The 16,978-nt window shown below is 52.6% G+C and overlaps 1 protein-coding gene across 1 annotated transcript in view; it reads left to right on the forward strand.

The window, feature by feature from the left end:
• Positions 1-939: 939 nt before the first annotated feature.
• RNF213 (ring finger protein 213) overlaps positions 940-16,978 on the forward strand; it is a 47,238-nt gene continuing 31,199 nt past the window's right edge. The window contains exons 1-21 of the mRNA XM_051797312.1: positions 940-1,113; positions 2,220-2,355; positions 4,107-4,423; positions 4,882-5,514; positions 6,089-6,276; positions 6,899-7,057; positions 7,307-7,497; positions 7,692-7,972; positions 8,646-8,899; positions 9,527-9,715; positions 10,211-10,409; positions 11,073-11,125; positions 11,383-11,536; positions 12,016-12,168; positions 12,777-12,875; positions 13,570-13,692; positions 14,123-14,303; positions 14,859-15,032; positions 15,277-15,435; positions 15,719-16,320; positions 16,603-16,768. Coding sequence (XP_051653272.1) covers positions 2,247-2,355; positions 4,107-4,423; positions 4,882-5,514; positions 6,089-6,276; positions 6,899-7,057; positions 7,307-7,497; positions 7,692-7,972; positions 8,646-8,899; positions 9,527-9,715; positions 10,211-10,409; positions 11,073-11,125; positions 11,383-11,536; positions 12,016-12,168; positions 12,777-12,875; positions 13,570-13,692; positions 14,123-14,303; positions 14,859-15,032; positions 15,277-15,435; positions 15,719-16,320; positions 16,603-16,768 — 4,384 coding nt within the window. The 5' untranslated portion in view covers positions 940-1,113; positions 2,220-2,246. The remainder of the gene's footprint in view (positions 1,114-2,219; positions 2,356-4,106; positions 4,424-4,881; positions 5,515-6,088; positions 6,277-6,898; positions 7,058-7,306; positions 7,498-7,691; positions 7,973-8,645; positions 8,900-9,526; positions 9,716-10,210; positions 10,410-11,072; positions 11,126-11,382; positions 11,537-12,015; positions 12,169-12,776; positions 12,876-13,569; positions 13,693-14,122; positions 14,304-14,858; positions 15,033-15,276; positions 15,436-15,718; positions 16,321-16,602; positions 16,769-16,978) is intronic.

A 16,978-nucleotide genomic window follows, 5' to 3' on the forward strand; every position in this document is an offset into this window, starting at 1 on the left:
AAGCTTTTTCTTTTGTGTGGGATGGGGAAATTCCCTTCTGGGCGCTGCTGAGCACTCCAAGGAAAAGAAACTGAAACCAAACTCGGCTGCCCGGATGATCCGAGCCCGAGGGCACACTCCGGCGCAGTTCCTCCTGCCAGGGGCGTGTTGCAGGTTTTGCAAGAGCAGCAGAGGAGCTGAGGAGCCACACGGCTGCCAGGGCCGGCAGGTCGTGCCGTGGGGTGTTCATTCCTGCAGCGGAGCAGCGCTGGGCGGTGAGTTCCCTGCTGCACCCCGGTGATGCTGGGAGCGGGAAAATAGGAATATGGGGGTCAAAAGGGCCGATTGTGTGGGAATAGCGCGTGTGTTCAAACCCGTGTGAACGCTAGTGGAGATCAGGTGTGCTGGGAGCCCGTCTTCAGCTTGGTCCTCGTTGTATCCGGGATGCAGCAACAGCTGCATCCCCACTTTTTACTGTTGGATCCACTTTTGACTTTTGATTGTCGGATCCAGCATGATCTGCTTTCCTGCAACACACTTGCCCCCATGGCCCCCAGCCCTGCTCCAGCCGCCTGCGGACTGCAGGAGTGGGGGGTTGGTGTATCTGTACCCCACCAGCCCAAAGCAGGAAAAGTGGGGCTCCGCCGGGGATTTGGGGGCTGCGGGAAACGCAGAGAAGGGGCTGAGCTCCAGGCCCGTCCCACCGGGGCTGCCCCGACGGCCCCGGCGAGCAGCACCCGCTCCCTCCCGCCGGCAGCGGCTCTTTGCCGGTGCTCAGGAGGTGCCGGGTGGGTTCCCGTGGGGTGCCAGTGGGTACCCGGCGGCCCCTCCACGCTCGGGCACCGCGACCCCCCCAAGGCCCCGGCGGGATGGGGGGACGGGACGGGGCGGGACCCCGTCGGGAGCCGCCCGCGGGAGGTGGCCGGAGAAGGGATTGGCCGGGTCGCCCAGGGCCGGGCGGGGACCGTGACGTGCCAGAAACGAAACTTGGCGGCTCGGCGGAGAAACGAAACTTCGCCGGGCGGGAGGCGGCGGCCCGGGGCGGCCGAGCGGGCGCTGCAGGTGCCGGTGCCCGGTCCCCGGCCCCTCGGTGAGTTGCGCTGCCGGTGCCAGCGGGTGACAGGACGGGACGAGGTGGGCACCAGGCCTGGGCTTGCGGGGGGCTCCGGTGCGGGCGGCGCGGGGTCGGGGGACTTGGGGGTCCGGGGAGGGCGGCGCTGCGGTCTCCGGGCTGCGCTGCAGCCTCCCGGTGCGCCCGGAGCCCCCCTGCTGTGCGCCGATTCCCCCGGTGCGCCCGGAGTCCCCCCGGTGCGCCCCGATCCCCCGGTGCGCCCCGATGCCCCCGGAGTCCTCCCTGTGCGCCCCGATCCCCCGGTGCGCCCGGCCGTCCCCGGACACTCCCGTCCTGCTCTCTCGGCCCCGTTCACCGGGACGCCCCCTCCCCTCCCCGCCGTGCCCCCTCCCCGCCGTGCCCCCCCCCCCCGTACCGCCGGCCCCGCCCCCGCCGGTGCCCCCGGGAGCGAGGGCGGCCCCGCCCCCCGCGGTACATAACGGGCCTCATTTGCATACCGCGGGGCACCTCGCCGCGCCATTGGCCCATCCGCGGGGTCATTTGCATATAGCCCGGGAAGAGGCGGGAGAGCCGCCTATCCGCGGGCTGCGTGCGCCTCATTTGCATACAGGCCCCGCCCAGGAGGCAGCTCCGCCCCGGGCGGGGCCGGGGGGAGCTCGGGCTGGGACCGCGACCGGGACCCCCGACCCTGCCCAGCCTGGAACCCCCGACCGGGACCCCCGACCCTGCCCACCCCGGGGGACACGGCTCCGGCTGTCCGACCCTGCCCGGGGGGACCCGGCTCCCGACGCTGCCCACGGGGACCCGACCGAGCCCAGCCCAGGGGGAGACGGTTCCTGCTGCCCGACCCCCGACCCTGCCCAGGGGAACCGGACCGAGCCCAGCCCGGCGGGCGCAGCCCCGCGCAGGGCTCCGGGCAGGGAGCGCGGTGTGACCCAGGTCCGTTCGTTGCACGAGGCCTCAGCGCAGGGGGAGCTGCTGTTTGTACTTAATTATTTTTAATGCGTCTGTGGTTCCCACCTCCCCACGCTCTCCGGTGTCACAGGTTGTTTCCAGATGATAAAACGGAGCCAGGCTGAGGGTGATGTGACAAAGTTCCATTATCACACTTTAATGTCGGTATCTCTCTCTCTGCCCTGTCCCCTTCTCTCCCCTCGTGGCTCCCAAGGTCCCCGCAGGGCCTGCGACCAGGAACATGCAGTGCCAAGTGTGTCACTTCGCTTCTGGGGATGGCCCGACCGGCTCTTGCAGCAAGTGTGGGGCCAGCCTGGCTCCCGGCGCCGTCCCTGGGGACCAGGACCCAGGTAGGAGGTGTGGGGTGAGCTGGGGCTGCACAGTGACCAGAGGCTGACGGTGTCCCGGTGCTTTTCATCCCAGCTGCCTGTGTGGCTCTGGGCTCTGCTCTGCCCGGGGCATTACACAGCTCTCATCCCAAACTCTCATCCCGAACTCCCCTTGCATTCCTGACCAGAGACAGTTTTTCTCACTTTGCAGTGACTGATAGGGGACGGAGAAGTGAGTCAGCTGCTGGCATATCCTACACACAGCCTCCACACACAGGTGTCCAGTGTTGAACTAATTTCTGTTTTGCCAATGACTGGGACTGGTTTTTGTGTTACAAAGACTGGTTGAGTCCCTCCTGAACCAGAGTATCCTACTTGCATCTTGTTATTATGTTTAGAACACTAATTCTGCCTTTCTGAACAGTGACAGAATTAAGTACACAGCACTGTTATGGTGGGGAAAATATTTCCTAATCCTTTATTTGTTTAAGGCAGAATGTCCTGGGCCACCAGAATGGCTTTTGGTTTGTTGATAGAAAGAAGTGGTATCTTAAGAGTGCAGTGCTGATTGGACAGTTCTTGGCAAATCCCTCTGCAGTCCATCGTGGCAGGGTGACAAACCTGGGGTCTGCAGCTCTGAAATGCTGTAGGAAGGACATCAAAAGCAGCTGAGATTCAAAGCTTTTGCACTCAGAACTGGGGTAGAGGCTGTGCAGGGGAGCCTGTGGAACCCCTGCAGAAGGCAGAGATCTGCTCTTCTGCCTGACTTGACCCTGAGCTGCCTTTTCACAGGTTTTTTAAGGACTAGATAAGATTATGAAGATTAAAAGGGAGTTTCCCCTGCCTTCCTGGAAAGGACTCAGCTGTGTGGGAGTGGTCACACAGCCAGCCCAGAAGGCTGTGACAGCTGAGAGGAGCCAGTGTCCTGTCACTGCTCGTCCTGGGGGTCTGTGAGTGCTGGACAGGCAGCGTGTCCAGAGGAGGGGCAGGGTTGGAGCAGGACCTCAGTGCTGTGGTTCCTTAATTATTCTGCTGCTGGCAGGGCCTTGGGGCGGGGGCAGGAGGCTGTGCAGGGGGAGTGGTGGCACTGCTGGTGGGAGCTGTGGAACAGGGTGCAACAAAACAGCTCCTCTGTGTTCCCATCCTGACTTTGGCTGGGACAGAGTTAGTTTTCTTCCAAGGAGCTGCTACAGAGCTGTGTTTGGGTTCAGGATGAGAATCCTGCTGATAACACCCTGCTGGCTCTGCTGCTGCTGAGTGGTGCTTACACTGAGCCAAGGACTTCTCAGCCTCTCACACTGCCTGGCCAGCAAGAGGCTGGGGGGCTCGAGAAGCTGGGAGGGGGCACAGCCAGGACAGGCGACCCCAATGCCCAAAGGGATGTTCCAGACCACAGGACATTGTGCTGAAGAAAAAACTGTGGGGATTTGGCTGGGGGGGTGACAGCCACTGCTCAGGGACTGTCTGGGCATCAGTCAGTGGGTGGTGAGCAACCACCCTGTGCATCACTTGCTATATTCTCTAGTTATCATAATTTTCCTTTCCTTTTCTCTCCTATTAAACTGTCTTTCTAAACTGAACCCATGAGTGTTACTTTTTTTTTTTTATTGTCTCCCCATCCATGGGCTTGGAGCAACTTGGTCTAGTGGAAGGTGTCCCTGCCCATGGCAGGGGGTAGAACAAGATGAGCTTTAAGGTCCCTTCCAACCCATTCTGTGACCCCGTTGGGGGGTGAGTCTCTAGTTTAACAATGAACTTTACCTCCACTGCAGAGAGAAGAGAGGTGCAGCTCTCTCCAGTCCCTGATGCAGGATCAGAGGTGAAGGGAGAAGGTGCTGCCAGGCCTTCTTCCACCACTGAAAAAAAGGAGGCAGAGGGAGAATTGCTGATGGATAATGCAAGGGCTCTGATCAACCCCTCAGACACCACACCTGAATGCTCTGCAGGTGGGGCTCCTCCCCCTGCTGAAACACAGGAGGGGGAAGAGGGATCCTCGCTGCTGCCGGAGGATGTGACAGCTCCAAGTGACAGCTCACAGCCCACGGCTCAGTGTGGGGCTGGTGACTCTGCTGGGACATCACAGAGGAAGGTGAGGCTCTTGGTCGGTGCTGAGGAGCAGCTGTGACTTGTTGCTCTCCTCTCTGGGGCTGGGCTGCATCCTGCAGATCCCTGTGGCCACGCCGGGGAGCTGCTGCCCGGGTTCCTCCAGGGAGCTGTGCTGTGTTTGCTGACGTTGCTGTGCTGGGCCTGCAGCTCCCCCAGCACTGCCTGTGCTGCTGGGGAAACAGCACACAGTTCACTGCAGCACTGCCCCGTGCTCCTGCTGAGCAAGGCTTGAATATTAAAACTGCAGAATTCCCGAGAGTTATTAGCATTTCACAAGCTTGTCCCTCCTCTTCCTGGTCGCTCTCTGTTTACCCAGCGTTGCAGGAAGATGTCGGCACTTGCTGCAGTGGAGGAAGTGACAAAGAATTTCTCTTTGGCAATGAATAAACAGACATTGTGGTGTTTGTTTCTGTTTGTTTTTTGTTTTTTTTTTTTTAATAGAAAAAGAAGAGGAATAAAGTAAAGAAATGTCCTTCTAGCTCCGGGGAACAGGACTCTCTGCCACCTCTAAGCACAGCCCCAGCTCAAACCACAGAATTGCCTGATACATGTGTTTTTCCACAAGAAATCCAACCCCCCGGCAGTGAGGCAGCAAAACCCGGTGCTGATGTACTTGCTGATGCCAGTGGAGGCACAGCTGAAGGCGATGGGGCGTTGGCTCACCCGGGGAAGGAACCTGCCAGCCTGGAAGCAGATGTGCTGACCCCACCAAAGCAGAGCGGCACCGCCAGCGAGGCTGCCCCAGCTCCCAGCTCTGCAGCCCCAAGGGACAGTCTGGGGGATGGAAGAACCACAGAGCACGGAGAAACTATCAGGGCTAACGTGGAGCAGGGCAGTCGTGCCCCTGGCCAGCTTCCAGAAACCAGAGCAGGTTCCCAGTCCCAGGGCAGCAGTAAGAACGTGGCCTCAGCAGGGCAGGGAGCAAGTGCTGCCCCTGGGCTGCCTCCTGCCCAGGAGCCCAAGAGGAAACCGGACACTAAGACCTCACCTGTGGCCCAGAGCCCACAGGCTGGGAAGAACAAACAGGACCCCAGGCAGAAGGGGAACACTGGCAAGGTGGGAGAGAACTCTCTGGTGAGTATTCCATGGAGTTGGGCCAAGCTTCCCTTTCCAGCTGGGACTCGTCTGTGCTGTCAGTGGAGCTGAGGAGCACGAGCCCAGGGACAAGGGGAGCACTCTGGGGGGGTTCTCATTGCAGCCCTGCTCTCCTGGGTGTTAGTGCCAGCCCTGCTCTCACTGAGGGGTCGCTCAGTTGCCCCTGGGAGCTGGGAGGTGTCTCCTCTCCAGGGGGCTCTTGAATCTCCTCAGGAAAGGGGATCCTTGTCCTTTGTGGGTGTTTGTGCTCTGCTCACACACAGGCCTGGTGAGCTGGAAGTTGCTGTGGGTTCTCTTTCACTTTCTTTATGCCCCATCCTCTGGCACCTGGGGCTCACTGGCCTGACTGCTTGGCAGTGTGTTGGGGTTGGATTCCTCTTCCGCTGTGCACTGCTTTCCTTAACCAGCAGCTTCCCTCAGTGAGGGATCAGTGTTTCCAGGAGGATGAAGCTGGTGGTGTGCTGTGAGTGCTGGGTATCCCCACCTGGCTGAGCAGGTGTTGCACTTCCAGGGTCTCCTGTTTCACTGGGCATTGTCTGTCTCTCTGCTGCAGAATGAAAACACAAAGCAGAAAAATAAGAGCACAAGTAAGGAAGTGCCTCAAGTGAGTGAGAAGAGCAGTCCCACCAAGGGAGCTGAGGCTGCCAGAAAGGATGGTGCTGGTGCTGCAGCTGCAGCAGACACTTGCAAGAACAAAAAGGAGCAAAGCAACCAGAAACGTGTGGAAAAGATTAAGGAAAGGTGAGAACAGCCCCGCTGCTCCCCAGCATTCTTCAGTGACAGGAGTTGCTGTGAGGAGGACTGGAGGACTCCAGACTGAGGTGGGGGACTGAGGTACTGGGGTTAGGTGTACCTTGGATGTGTGGAGGTAGAATTGCCTTAAAACTGAGGTGAAGTGCTCGTGCACAAGAGAGCCAGTGTTCAGTGGGAGCTGCAGCACAGGTGATGTGGCACAGGTGGTCCTTGAACCTGCTCGAGCATCTGATGAATAAAAACAAGATCACCCTCTTCTTTCTTGCTCTTATGAGCAACACGTGCTTCACACACATTACTCTTTAGATTAATGGTGTGAAGAGGGTTTTTAATGTGTGTGAGCTGGAGGAGGGAGAAAGCTCATCCATTCCAGGTGGCTCTGCTGGGCCAGAGCCTTTCCTGCTGCCTTTAGGAGCCCGTGTTTCTGTTTGCACTGGGCTTTGCACTAGGCCTGCTCTAACACCAATCTGAGTGACCTGCTGCCAGAAATTATGAGTCTTGCAGCCAGTCAGCTGGTGGCTCAGATCTGATTTGTGGTTTATAATGATTTGTGCAATTAAAAGAAAAAAAAGAGAATTTTTTCTGTTTCCCTTCTGATCCTTTCTTGCAGCCCCGTGAGCCGTGAGGGGGGTGTTACAGTGTATTTCCATGCAATATTATCCAAAGACTTCGGACTGAACCCCGAGGCCCATAAAGTGTTCATCAGAGCTGAGGGTGTTTCTCCCTATGCAAAGTGGAAGGAAAACATCTGTGAGATGACCTGCACCAAGTGAGTACCTCGAGGCACACAGGCACAGGAGAGCTTTGGAGAACAGGATCAGTGTGGTGCCTCAAGGCTGGGGCTTTGTGTCCGTGGGTGGGTGTTGCTACAGAGGGTTTCACAGTGGGGAAAACTGCTTTAAAACTGTTCTTGTTTAATCACCATTCTGATTAAAAATGGAGTGATGCATGGAAAAGGAAGTCTGTAGATCAGCTGACATGTCCTATGCCTGCCTTTGCTGTGTTTTTTGTTTCCTAGGAATCTGGGAGAGCATGGATACCTCATTGAAGGCACTGTAACCCTCACGAAAGAGATCCTGGATAAATGCATTCCTTACAAGTACTGGGTGACCTGTGACAATGGGCAGTACGAGTTCATTTACAAGCCTCCAGTAGATAAATTTGTGAATCGCTGCTTATTGATAAAAAGCACCTGGCTCAACAATGGAGGTGAGCCTGGACCTGCACATTGGGTGATCCATGGTCTGATTTGGGATGATTTGTGCTGTCACATGGACCAGCATTCCTGTTAGATGGCCCTGCCTGCAGCTGGAAGCTTAATGGGCCAGTGGGGGTATTTCTGTGGGCAGCTGGAAGGGTGATGTGATTTCAATGACTGTTTTCCTGTTGTGTTGCTGTTCTAGAGTGGCACCAGTATGATGACATCGTGTGTGCAAGGCCTTCTATGTTTAAAAAATTTTGGGGTACCTATATTGTCGATAAAAACAAAGAAGTGGTGGAAGGGAAGAAAATAGCTGCCAATGTTATGTTAGAAAATATCTTCAGCATTCTTGACACCTGGAGTCCTGAAAACATGAGGAACTTCCTCTTCCAGCTGAGACAGTTTTATGATGTTACAGTGGCCCAGCTGGTGCACGATGGCCAGGCAATGCGATGGGAAGCACTAAACTTTGGCAAGGAGCAGGTAATCCCTTCTCTTCCACAGGGGCTGGAAACCAGACATCAGTTACTAAACCCAGACTTTAATTTTGTTATGGGCCTTGGTGGGTTAATTTTGCTTTTCCAGTCAAAGTTCAGGTACAGAACCAGCAGGGATCCTGTCTTACTTGACTTTGTTGGGAGTGGCCTCTCCCTTTCACCAGGAGCAGGGAGCCTGTAGAGTTAAAAAGGAGCAGCCCTGACGCTGCTCTGAAGCTCCAAAGAAGATAATGTGGCATTTCTGCCATATTTCTCAATTATGTCAAGTAAGACATTTTGCACTCCAGAAGCCCTGTTGGCATCACTGCTTAGAACAGGATCAGGAGGAGCTTCTCCCAAAGACCAGGCAGGTTTGGAATCAGAGACAAGTGCAGAGAAGTTGGTGACAGAGTGACTGGCAGCAAAACTAACAGGCCAGACTTAGGAAATTAATATCCCAACACAAAACCCACTCAAGTACCAAGTCACCACATGCCAGCTCTGCAGCTGACCCACATGGGATGTCAGAACCACACCTAGAAATGCACAGGTGTCACTCAAGGCAGATGGTGCCAGTCCAGGGCTGTCCTGTGGCCTCACTGTAACAGGCAGAGGAAAAGGGCTTCACAAGAAGAAGACTAATGCTGTGGTTGGTTTGTTTCTTCCCTTCTTTATCCCAGGTGAATGATGTGCTGATAAATTATATGAAGAAAATACCTGTTCCTTCCATTGCTCCAGAAGCGTCACAGGGGGTCATCAAAAGCAAACTGGCTCTGGGGCTCACCATCCTCATGGTAGTTGAGGATTTTTTACTTCCAGCATCTAAAGATGACCTGGCTAGCCTGTGTAGCCTCTTGTGCTTGGACAAGGTGTCACAACAAACTGTACAGGATGAGATTGATCACATCAAAAAGGCTTTTGAAGGAGTTGTCTGGTAAGTGCTCCACATACCCAGTACCTGACTGGGCTGTTTTTGCTGCCAGCATGGCACCCTTTGATAGAACAGTCAGGAATCCAGCCCTGTCCTGCCAGAGAATCAGGAAAAAACGTTACATTTGAGGGTATCTTTGGAGGTCTCAGTTCTAGCCTCCTGCTTGAAGCAGGGCTAACATCCAGGCAGTGGGGTTCTGAAAAACTCCAGGGATAAAGGATACCCAGCCTCTCGGGGGCCCTCTCACAGTCACATACCTCTCTTGTTATTTTTCCTTTTGTAGTATTTCAGCCCAAACAAGAAGGCCAAGAATTGTTCCCAGAGTACCTGGCTCTGTGTGGGTGTCACAGGGCTGGGTGGGGTCGTGGGGAAACTGTAGATAAAGAGCTGGGATTTCTCAGTGCTCAGGTAGTGGGGTCTGTGCAGAGAGATTCGGGAACGTTACAGCTCTTAAACCTTTAGTGTGCACTCCCCAGTGAAGACAAGGTGGAGCTACAATAACCATCAGAGGTTGATTGAGGGCGCACAGGGAGACTGAGATGCAGCCCCTGACCCCACAGGTGTTCTCCTGGCCTGGATAAAGCTGTTCTTTCACTCACTGTGTTTGTTTGGGTATTTTTTTTTTTTTAGCTTGAAGGTTTTACTGGCAAATTTCTGCCACAGATGCATTGAAGGTGGAGTAGACCAGTGGGTGTGGATCCTTCCCCTTCTGCATTCCTTTGCTGCTCCTGTGCAGCAGGAGCACTTTCCAGTGGAGGAAGATGTCTGGGCAGGGCTGGAAGGGTTTTCATTTGCTGAAACAAGGAAGAAGCGAGATCCGTGAGTTTTCCAGAATTCCTGGTTATACCCAGTGTTATACCCACTGCCTTGGGGCTGTACTTGGTGGTGATTACTTTACTTTAAGTATTTTTTTTTTCTCCTGTTTTTTAAGAGGTACAAACCATAGCTTGGTGGTGGTGGGTGTTTGGGGTATTGGCACAGCCCTCGTGGGTGCTCAGAGATCACGGGGTATGGCCCAGCTGGGCAGGGGGTGACCTCTCAGTTCTCCCAGCTTTGCAGCAGGTGGGAGTTAAAGCAGCTTGTGATGGGTGTTGTGCAGAGTCTGAGCAAGACCTGGAGTTTATTTTCCTTGAGTGCTTCTGCCCAGTGGTTTGGCTCTGCCTCTGCCATTGCTGGGCCTCAGGGACTTCCACTGATGCTCAGCTGCAGTGAAAAGAGCACAGGAGTGAGAGTGAGACTCCTCTGTGGGCTGAACGAGCTCTTGGCCTTTTGTACCCCGAGCTCTTGAAGATTTTTGTTTTGTCTTTTCTCCAGAGCGACTCTGCTGCAACTAATGGAGGAAAAGAAGTACCTGCTGGACTTTGATCCCACGCTGGTGAGGTCCTGGCTCTGTGTGCTGCCCCTGAGGAGCCTGGCTGAGTTCATAAGAGATTTCCCCAGGGATTTGTTGGTTACTCTGCAAGGTGTTTTCTACAGATTAGAGGACGTTGACCTTCCGTGGAGTAACACTGAGGTTTGTCTTCTGGCAGCTTTACCCAGCTCTGGGACAAAGACTCAGACTGGGCTCTTGGGTGACTTTTAGCAGAACTGACCATCACTGGGGGGTTGGTAGCAGGTCACATCACAAAGAGCTTCAAATTTAGCTAAAAGCAAAAGTAATTGCTCTGAAGTCAGAGACTCCCAAGAGGAGACTTGAGGGTGTATCTGCAGCAAAAAGTGTTGTTGGCCTGGATGAGAGAAGGGTGTGCTTGGCTGGATTTGTTTTTCGTCAGTGAGGGCAAATATTTTAGTCCTGAGCTCCTCAGACATGTACCTGAAACTGGTTTTTTGCAGAGGGGAGGTTGGACAAAGGGACTACTGGTTTTGGGAGATTTTCCTGCTGTTGTGAAGACACTTGTGTTTGTGTGAGGACAGCAGGAATAGAATGTTGCAACTAATAATAAGTTTTAAACCCCTAGATTGTAAGAAGTGCAGGTTTGGTTTGTACAAATAAAAGCCACCCATGTGTTGGCTCCAACATCCAGTAAATAAATTTTGCAATGTTATGGTAAAAAATTAAAGCATTAGAGAAGACATGGAAGAACAGGGAATTCCCTTTCTCACAGCATCCTCTCAGCTAATGAGAAACCAGTCTGTAAGATTTCTTTCACAGCTTAATATTTCTGTCTTTCCATAGTTAGAGAATCTTCTAAAGACAGTGCTGTGTGCCTTGGATGAGCCACCAGCCAGGTAACTGCACCTTTGTGAGAGCACTGTCCTTCATCTGCTCGAGGGTTGGGGCCATGCTGTAGCTTGAATGTGTGCCTTGAAATCTGTGTGAATAAAAGAATCCTGGATTTCTATCCCACTTCTTAAATCCACCTGAGGGAGGGATGGTTAGCTGCCACTGTTGAATTTGGTGGAGTTTTTATTTTTCTTTTTTTTTTTTCTTTTTTATTTTTTCTCTGAGCAGAAAATTAATTGTTCCTCTGTATTCCTGCCCTCAGAGCTCTGGAAGGTCGCTCTTGGCAGTCCTGCCTGACCTGCTGCATCAAGCTGCACACGAGGCTCTGCAAGTCCACGAGGGATGGGAGGTGGTTCTCAATTCCTGCCACTGCTGCCATGCTGATTGCCAAGGTTGCCAAACTTCAGCCCACAGCAGTGAGTACCAAGGAACCACTCTTGGCTTGATGGGAGCAAGATATCCAAAAATATCACAAATATGGTACAACAGATTGGGTTTAGATCAGATCCATTCTCAGTTTGGAGAACTTGCCACTCTAAACAAGATTGTGAAACTTTCAGAAAGTTGTGAAATCACCTCATAATTTTTGTTATTATTGAAAAATCAGGTTGGATCAAATGCTCAGGTTGGATGTCATAAGCTTTATGTCTGGTTTTTGTAAACATATGTTGTCTTTATTTCCTGGAACAAGCATTCTTAGGCCCAAGCTCTCTGTAAGCACTGCCTTTTCCCAGCCTCCCTCTGTTCTTTATTCAAGCAGTGGTGGGTCTGTTGCTGGGCACTTTTGTGCTTTGGATACCTTTAGGCCTTCTTTTTAGAAGTATTGATTTAAATCATGTGTTGCTCTCCTGCTTGAACTGTTCTGGTTTGTTGTCTCCTCCTGTGTGTGTGGCAGGTTCCAAGAGAGGCTGTGCAGGAAAGTCCAGTGGGAGAAATGTTCCGAGGGGCTCTGAGAGACACTCGAACCTGGTTCAGGAACACTCTGAGGGAGAGGCTACTGAAAGAGTCCCTGGAGCATGTGATGTTCTCTGTCCATTGGGAACTTCGGGTTTGTCATCTTCTGATAATGTTTTACTGCAGCTTAACCATAAAGTCCTGATGGCTCCTTGCTGGGAACTGCAGCTGCTGTGGCTGGATGAGGAGTGAGATGGGGATGGGCAGTGTTGGAAACACTGCTGGGCTGAGAAGCAAAGGGCTGGAATTGGTGCTGCTCAGCTCACCTTGGTTCTCCTTTTTCTCAGCTGTTTCCAGAGGTGTTTCTGGGGTGAGGAGCTGCCCCTGGTTGGTGTTGTCCTGCTCCCTGTGTGTCCCACTGGTTGTCCTTCAGGCCTCCCAGCAGGCAGAGCTCAGAGCAGCCCCTGGCAGTCTGACCTGCTGCTCCCAGCCCTCCCTGGGACAGTTTCCAGCAGCAAGGTGGAAGTGGTTCCTCCAAATGTCTCCTTTAGTAACTGAGACATTTACACACTCTTTGGGCTTAAAAGCTGCCTTTTGCAGCTCTGGGGGTGCCCCTTTCCTTCTGGATGCAAAAATCTGGAGGGACTACAGACTGTCTGAGGAGTGTGGGGCCTCTCTTCCCCATTGTTCTTTTAATTTCTTTCTCTGACTGTTAAATCTCAGCATTCAGTGGTTTGGGGGTTGTTTGTTTCTCCCCTGCAGGCCTGGAATGGGTTTATGAAGATCAGCTTTCCAGATGAGGAGTTCACCAAGACATGGAAGAACACTTTACTTGAAGATCTGAGGAAAAGAATCCAGGAGGTAGGGGAGGCTCCAGACAGTCACAGCTGGTGGTTCAGAGGGAATGGACCATCTTCTGCTGTGCTTGGAGAAGGAGCACGTGGAAACAGGGTGGCTTGGATTGTAAAAATTGCCATTACTGTTATAAACTGTGTTCTGGAGCTCAAAAATGGGCCATGACAATGTACCACTCTGACCTTGGTGTCAGGGTTTCTGCCTGGCTGCAGGGCTGGAATGATGCCCTGGTGCTTCAAAGGAAATGGCACATTTTGAGCAATTGCCATCTCTATAGTTTTAAGAACCAGGGGGTGAAAAGTGAACACCTAAGGGCTCAGAGAAGCAAAGCTGGTGCTTCTCTCCTCGTTGTGCAGAAGTGGTGCTGTTCAGGCTCCCAAATGCACAGCCACATGTGTAAGTCCCTTCTAAACTGACCCTGTGTGTCTCCTCACCTCTTCTTTAAGCTGTTAATTCTCATGGTGGAACCAGGAAACAAATATTTCCTGCTAAAAGCTTGGCTTGGAGAGATGGATATTAAATGAAGATGGATATTAAATAATCTCTTCCAGGCCCTGAGAAATGGGGTCATGTGTGGCCCCACTGGAAAACTTGCACTTTTTAACCTAGTTCCTTTTACTGCCTCCATAGCAGCACTCCATGTCAGAAGAAACACTTTTTGGAAACTAAGATGATAAGAAATCTTCTTTCTGCCCTCTAGGAGCCTCCAGTGAACCAAATCTTGGTGTTCTGCTGTCAGAAACATCAGTTCACACAGCTGGACTCTTCCATCGAGCGCTGCTTCCAGGACTGTGCCACAGAGGCTGTAACTGCAGCCTGCCAGGTACTGCCTCTGCCCTGGGAGGGGAAGGGACAGGTAGGAAGGAAAAGTAGGAAAGGGAAGGTAGGAGAAAGAGAAGTCGAATTTCCCATTGCACAGAAATCCTGTTGGTGGCACAGGGATGTGCCTGGTGGTGGGAGGAGCGTTGGATGTTGCTTGGGTTGCTGTGGATTGTTTAAGTCTGTTAAACCAACAACAAAAAGCACTGACAAGAAATCAGGAGATGAGTATCCACTGCTAAAGGGTCCATGAGGGAGACTTGTGATGCGTTTCCATCGGGAGTTCTGGTGTCAGTCGTGTCACACAGCTCTTTTGGGACACACCTCAGCACTGGAGGTGGGACTCCTTGGCATCAGTGCCCAGTTTTGAGATGCAGGCACAGTGTGATCCCAAACCCTCGTTCATCCCTGCCCTCTCCCGTGTGCCTTGGCAGACAGAGAGCAACCTCCTGGAGAAGATCTCTGCCTACAGCCTGGACCGGTTCAGCCAGCTCGTGTCAACCATCATCGTGGAGTCCTGGCCCCTCAGGAGGGAGCAGTCCGAGGGCAATTTTGATATGATTCTGCACCACCTGCTTACGTGGCCTGACACCAAACAGATCTTCAGCTTTAGTGGTATGTCTGTGGTTAGATTTACAGGAGGCTCTGAGGAGCTGTTCTCTGCCTCGCTGCTGCCACGGTGCAGGGCAGCAAACACAGAGAAACTGTCCTGCTCTTGTTTTATTGCTCTTCTCCAAGTCTGAGGTATTCAGCCTGCTTTTGGAGAGGAAAGGCCAAGGAAGAGGGATCCAGTATTCCTCTTGTGCTAATCCACTGCAGCTGCCTCAGGATTTGTAGAGCAGAACTTCTTTCTCTGAGAGGTTCTCACAAGTTGTTGCCACACGAAAATACCCAAGTGTTGGCCATGTGAATGGATCCAGGTGGCTTGTGTTTGCTCACAGGGCTTGGGTGTGGGTTCTGCATGGGAGGTTTCCAAGTTGCTGTCCTGAGATCCTGGTTTTCTGTTCAGAAAAACATGAGGGGTTGGAAGGTGGAGTCCATAGGCTCTTGGGCAGGGATTCAATAGGAGATGGACTCTCTGTACTATGGCATGGAATAGTTGCTGATTCTGCCTGGATTTTTGGGAAGCAGGGCTTGATCTAGCTTTGACCTGCTTTGTTTCTGGAACAGGAAGAAACAGAAACCTCATAGAAAAACTCACAGATAAAGCCAAGGACATCATGCACACAGCAGACTTCGTGTTTGAGAGTGTCACTGATGACATCCAGAAAGGCTGCATCCTTGTGAAACATCTGGAAGAGGTTTTCCAGCACGAGGAACAGTTCATCTGTATTTGGGAGACAAGTAAGAGACGTGTTGAAAAGTGGTGTGGTTGCCTTAAAGCATCACTGCAGTGATGGATGTCCTGCTCTGCTGATGCTCCAGGGATTGGGAATGTTGAGGAGGTGCTCCAGCAGTGCTGCCCTTTGGCCTTTACATGGAGCTCCCAGCCCCAGTTTGGGTTGTGACTCTGCAAATCCAAACCTGAGTCAGGGGTTCAGGGCATGGGAAGTTTCTGCCTTGTGACTGCAGGTGGGTTTTCTTTCAGAGCACCAGCAACTGCCACGTGAAACAAAGGAAGTACTCCTGAGAAGCCTGAAAGAACTGCTGCAAATGAGGCAAGAGGAGGTCACACTGCTCAGGAAAGATCAAAAAGCAGTAGGAACCTTCCTGAGCATGTGCAGGAAGGTGCAGGCATCTGTGAAAGGTAGAGTTCTGGGGGGGCAGTCTGACAGTGGCAACTCCAGAAAACACAATTTTCCTTGAAAATGCCTTGGCTTTTGCAAACAGGTTTGATTCTAAACCACAGTGAGGGTGAGGAGGGGTGGGGGAAGTAAACCCAGAGCACTGGGGGGATCAAGTGAGTGCTTGTGCATTAAATGACACTTACAGGGCCCCACCTGCCCAGTAGCATTTTGTGGCTTGGGGGGTTGGGTGGAGTGAGCTGGAGCCAGGCTGCACACCTGATCCCTGACCTGTCTCTCTTCAAGTGGATGTAGGTGAAGTGGAATCTCAACACTCGGAAGATCTTCGCTTAAAAAGGCTAAATAAAGTGGTGAACGTGGGAAAGAGACCCCTGCAGACCTACTACAGCTTGGGGCCAGAGCTGAAGGAATTTGTCCAGAAAATGCACTCTTTTAAGGACAGCCTGATCTTCCAGCAGTTCTGGGAGGAAGCAGCACAGGAGGCAGGAGACCAGTATGAGTATGAATGGCCAGAAGAAGAGGAGGAGGAGGAGGATGCTGTGCCTGAATTGAACCTTGATGATGTTTTGACCAGCGTGATCCGCCCTTGCTTTACCAGCTATGAAATGCTGTATAATGATCTCAGATCGGGAAGTCTCACACTTTCTGCAGTTGATAAAATTTTTCAGGAATTCACAAATCATCCTGAAGATCTCAGAACGGAGCTAAACACCATCTGTGAGCTTCGACCTGGAGAAAGCAGGTCCTGGATCGACCAGCGAGTTCGGCAGATCCAGCAGTACCATGAAATGCATCTAACTTTTGATGCTGCAAAGATCATTGCCAATGTCAAAGAGAACTTAAACCTCTCTGGTGACTTCAGTATCCTGGAACACTTGCTGGATATAGTAAGTATCCCCTCCTTCAGGTCTGTACTGCCAAGGTTTTGGCTAAATCTGAACCTTCCCACAAGTCTATTGTAGCTTGTCAAGAACAATTCCTTGTCCCAAAATGTTTATTTGGGGTAAAAATCAGGCATTCAAAGTGCTTTTGTGTCATCATTCCTAAAAGAGACATGATATTCCTGTGTTGGAATGTGGCTTTGCAGAGAGCTTTTCTCTCCCTGCTGCAGAACCAGTGGCATTTCCCAATTCCAGACTGAATGTATGTTTGCACTGCTTGCTTTCTAGACAGAAAAGCTTGAGTCCTCCAAGACCCAAAAGCTGGATTCCATCAGCCCTGAGCTTGTGCAGGCCAAGACGTGGCTGCAGGGGATCACTGCGACCCGCCGGGGCTGCCTGAGGGAGCTGGCCCAGCAGAAGGACTTTGTCTGCTGGGTCAGGGAAGCACTGAGAGGTGTGTGCTGCTCACCCAGGAATTAGTCAGAGAGTACTGGAAGGGATGGCAGCTTGTGTGGGGGCAGAAGGAAAAAGGAACACTCTATCCCTGACCCATCTGCTTTGTGCCTTCACTGCTTCTGGTGCTGATAGTTACAAACACCTCTCGTGGGTTTTGGTGTGGAACGTGCTATAAAGTCCCTTTAAACGTGTCCTGCACTGCAGCTGG

This window comes from Manacus candei, unplaced genomic scaffold (assembly GCF_025592945.1).
Source record: "Manacus candei isolate 608988 ecotype Guabito, Panama unplaced genomic scaffold, ASM2559294v1 h1tg000047l, whole genome shotgun sequence".
In the NCBI taxonomy this organism is placed as follows: domain Eukaryota; kingdom Metazoa; phylum Chordata; class Aves; order Passeriformes; family Pipridae; genus Manacus; species Manacus candei.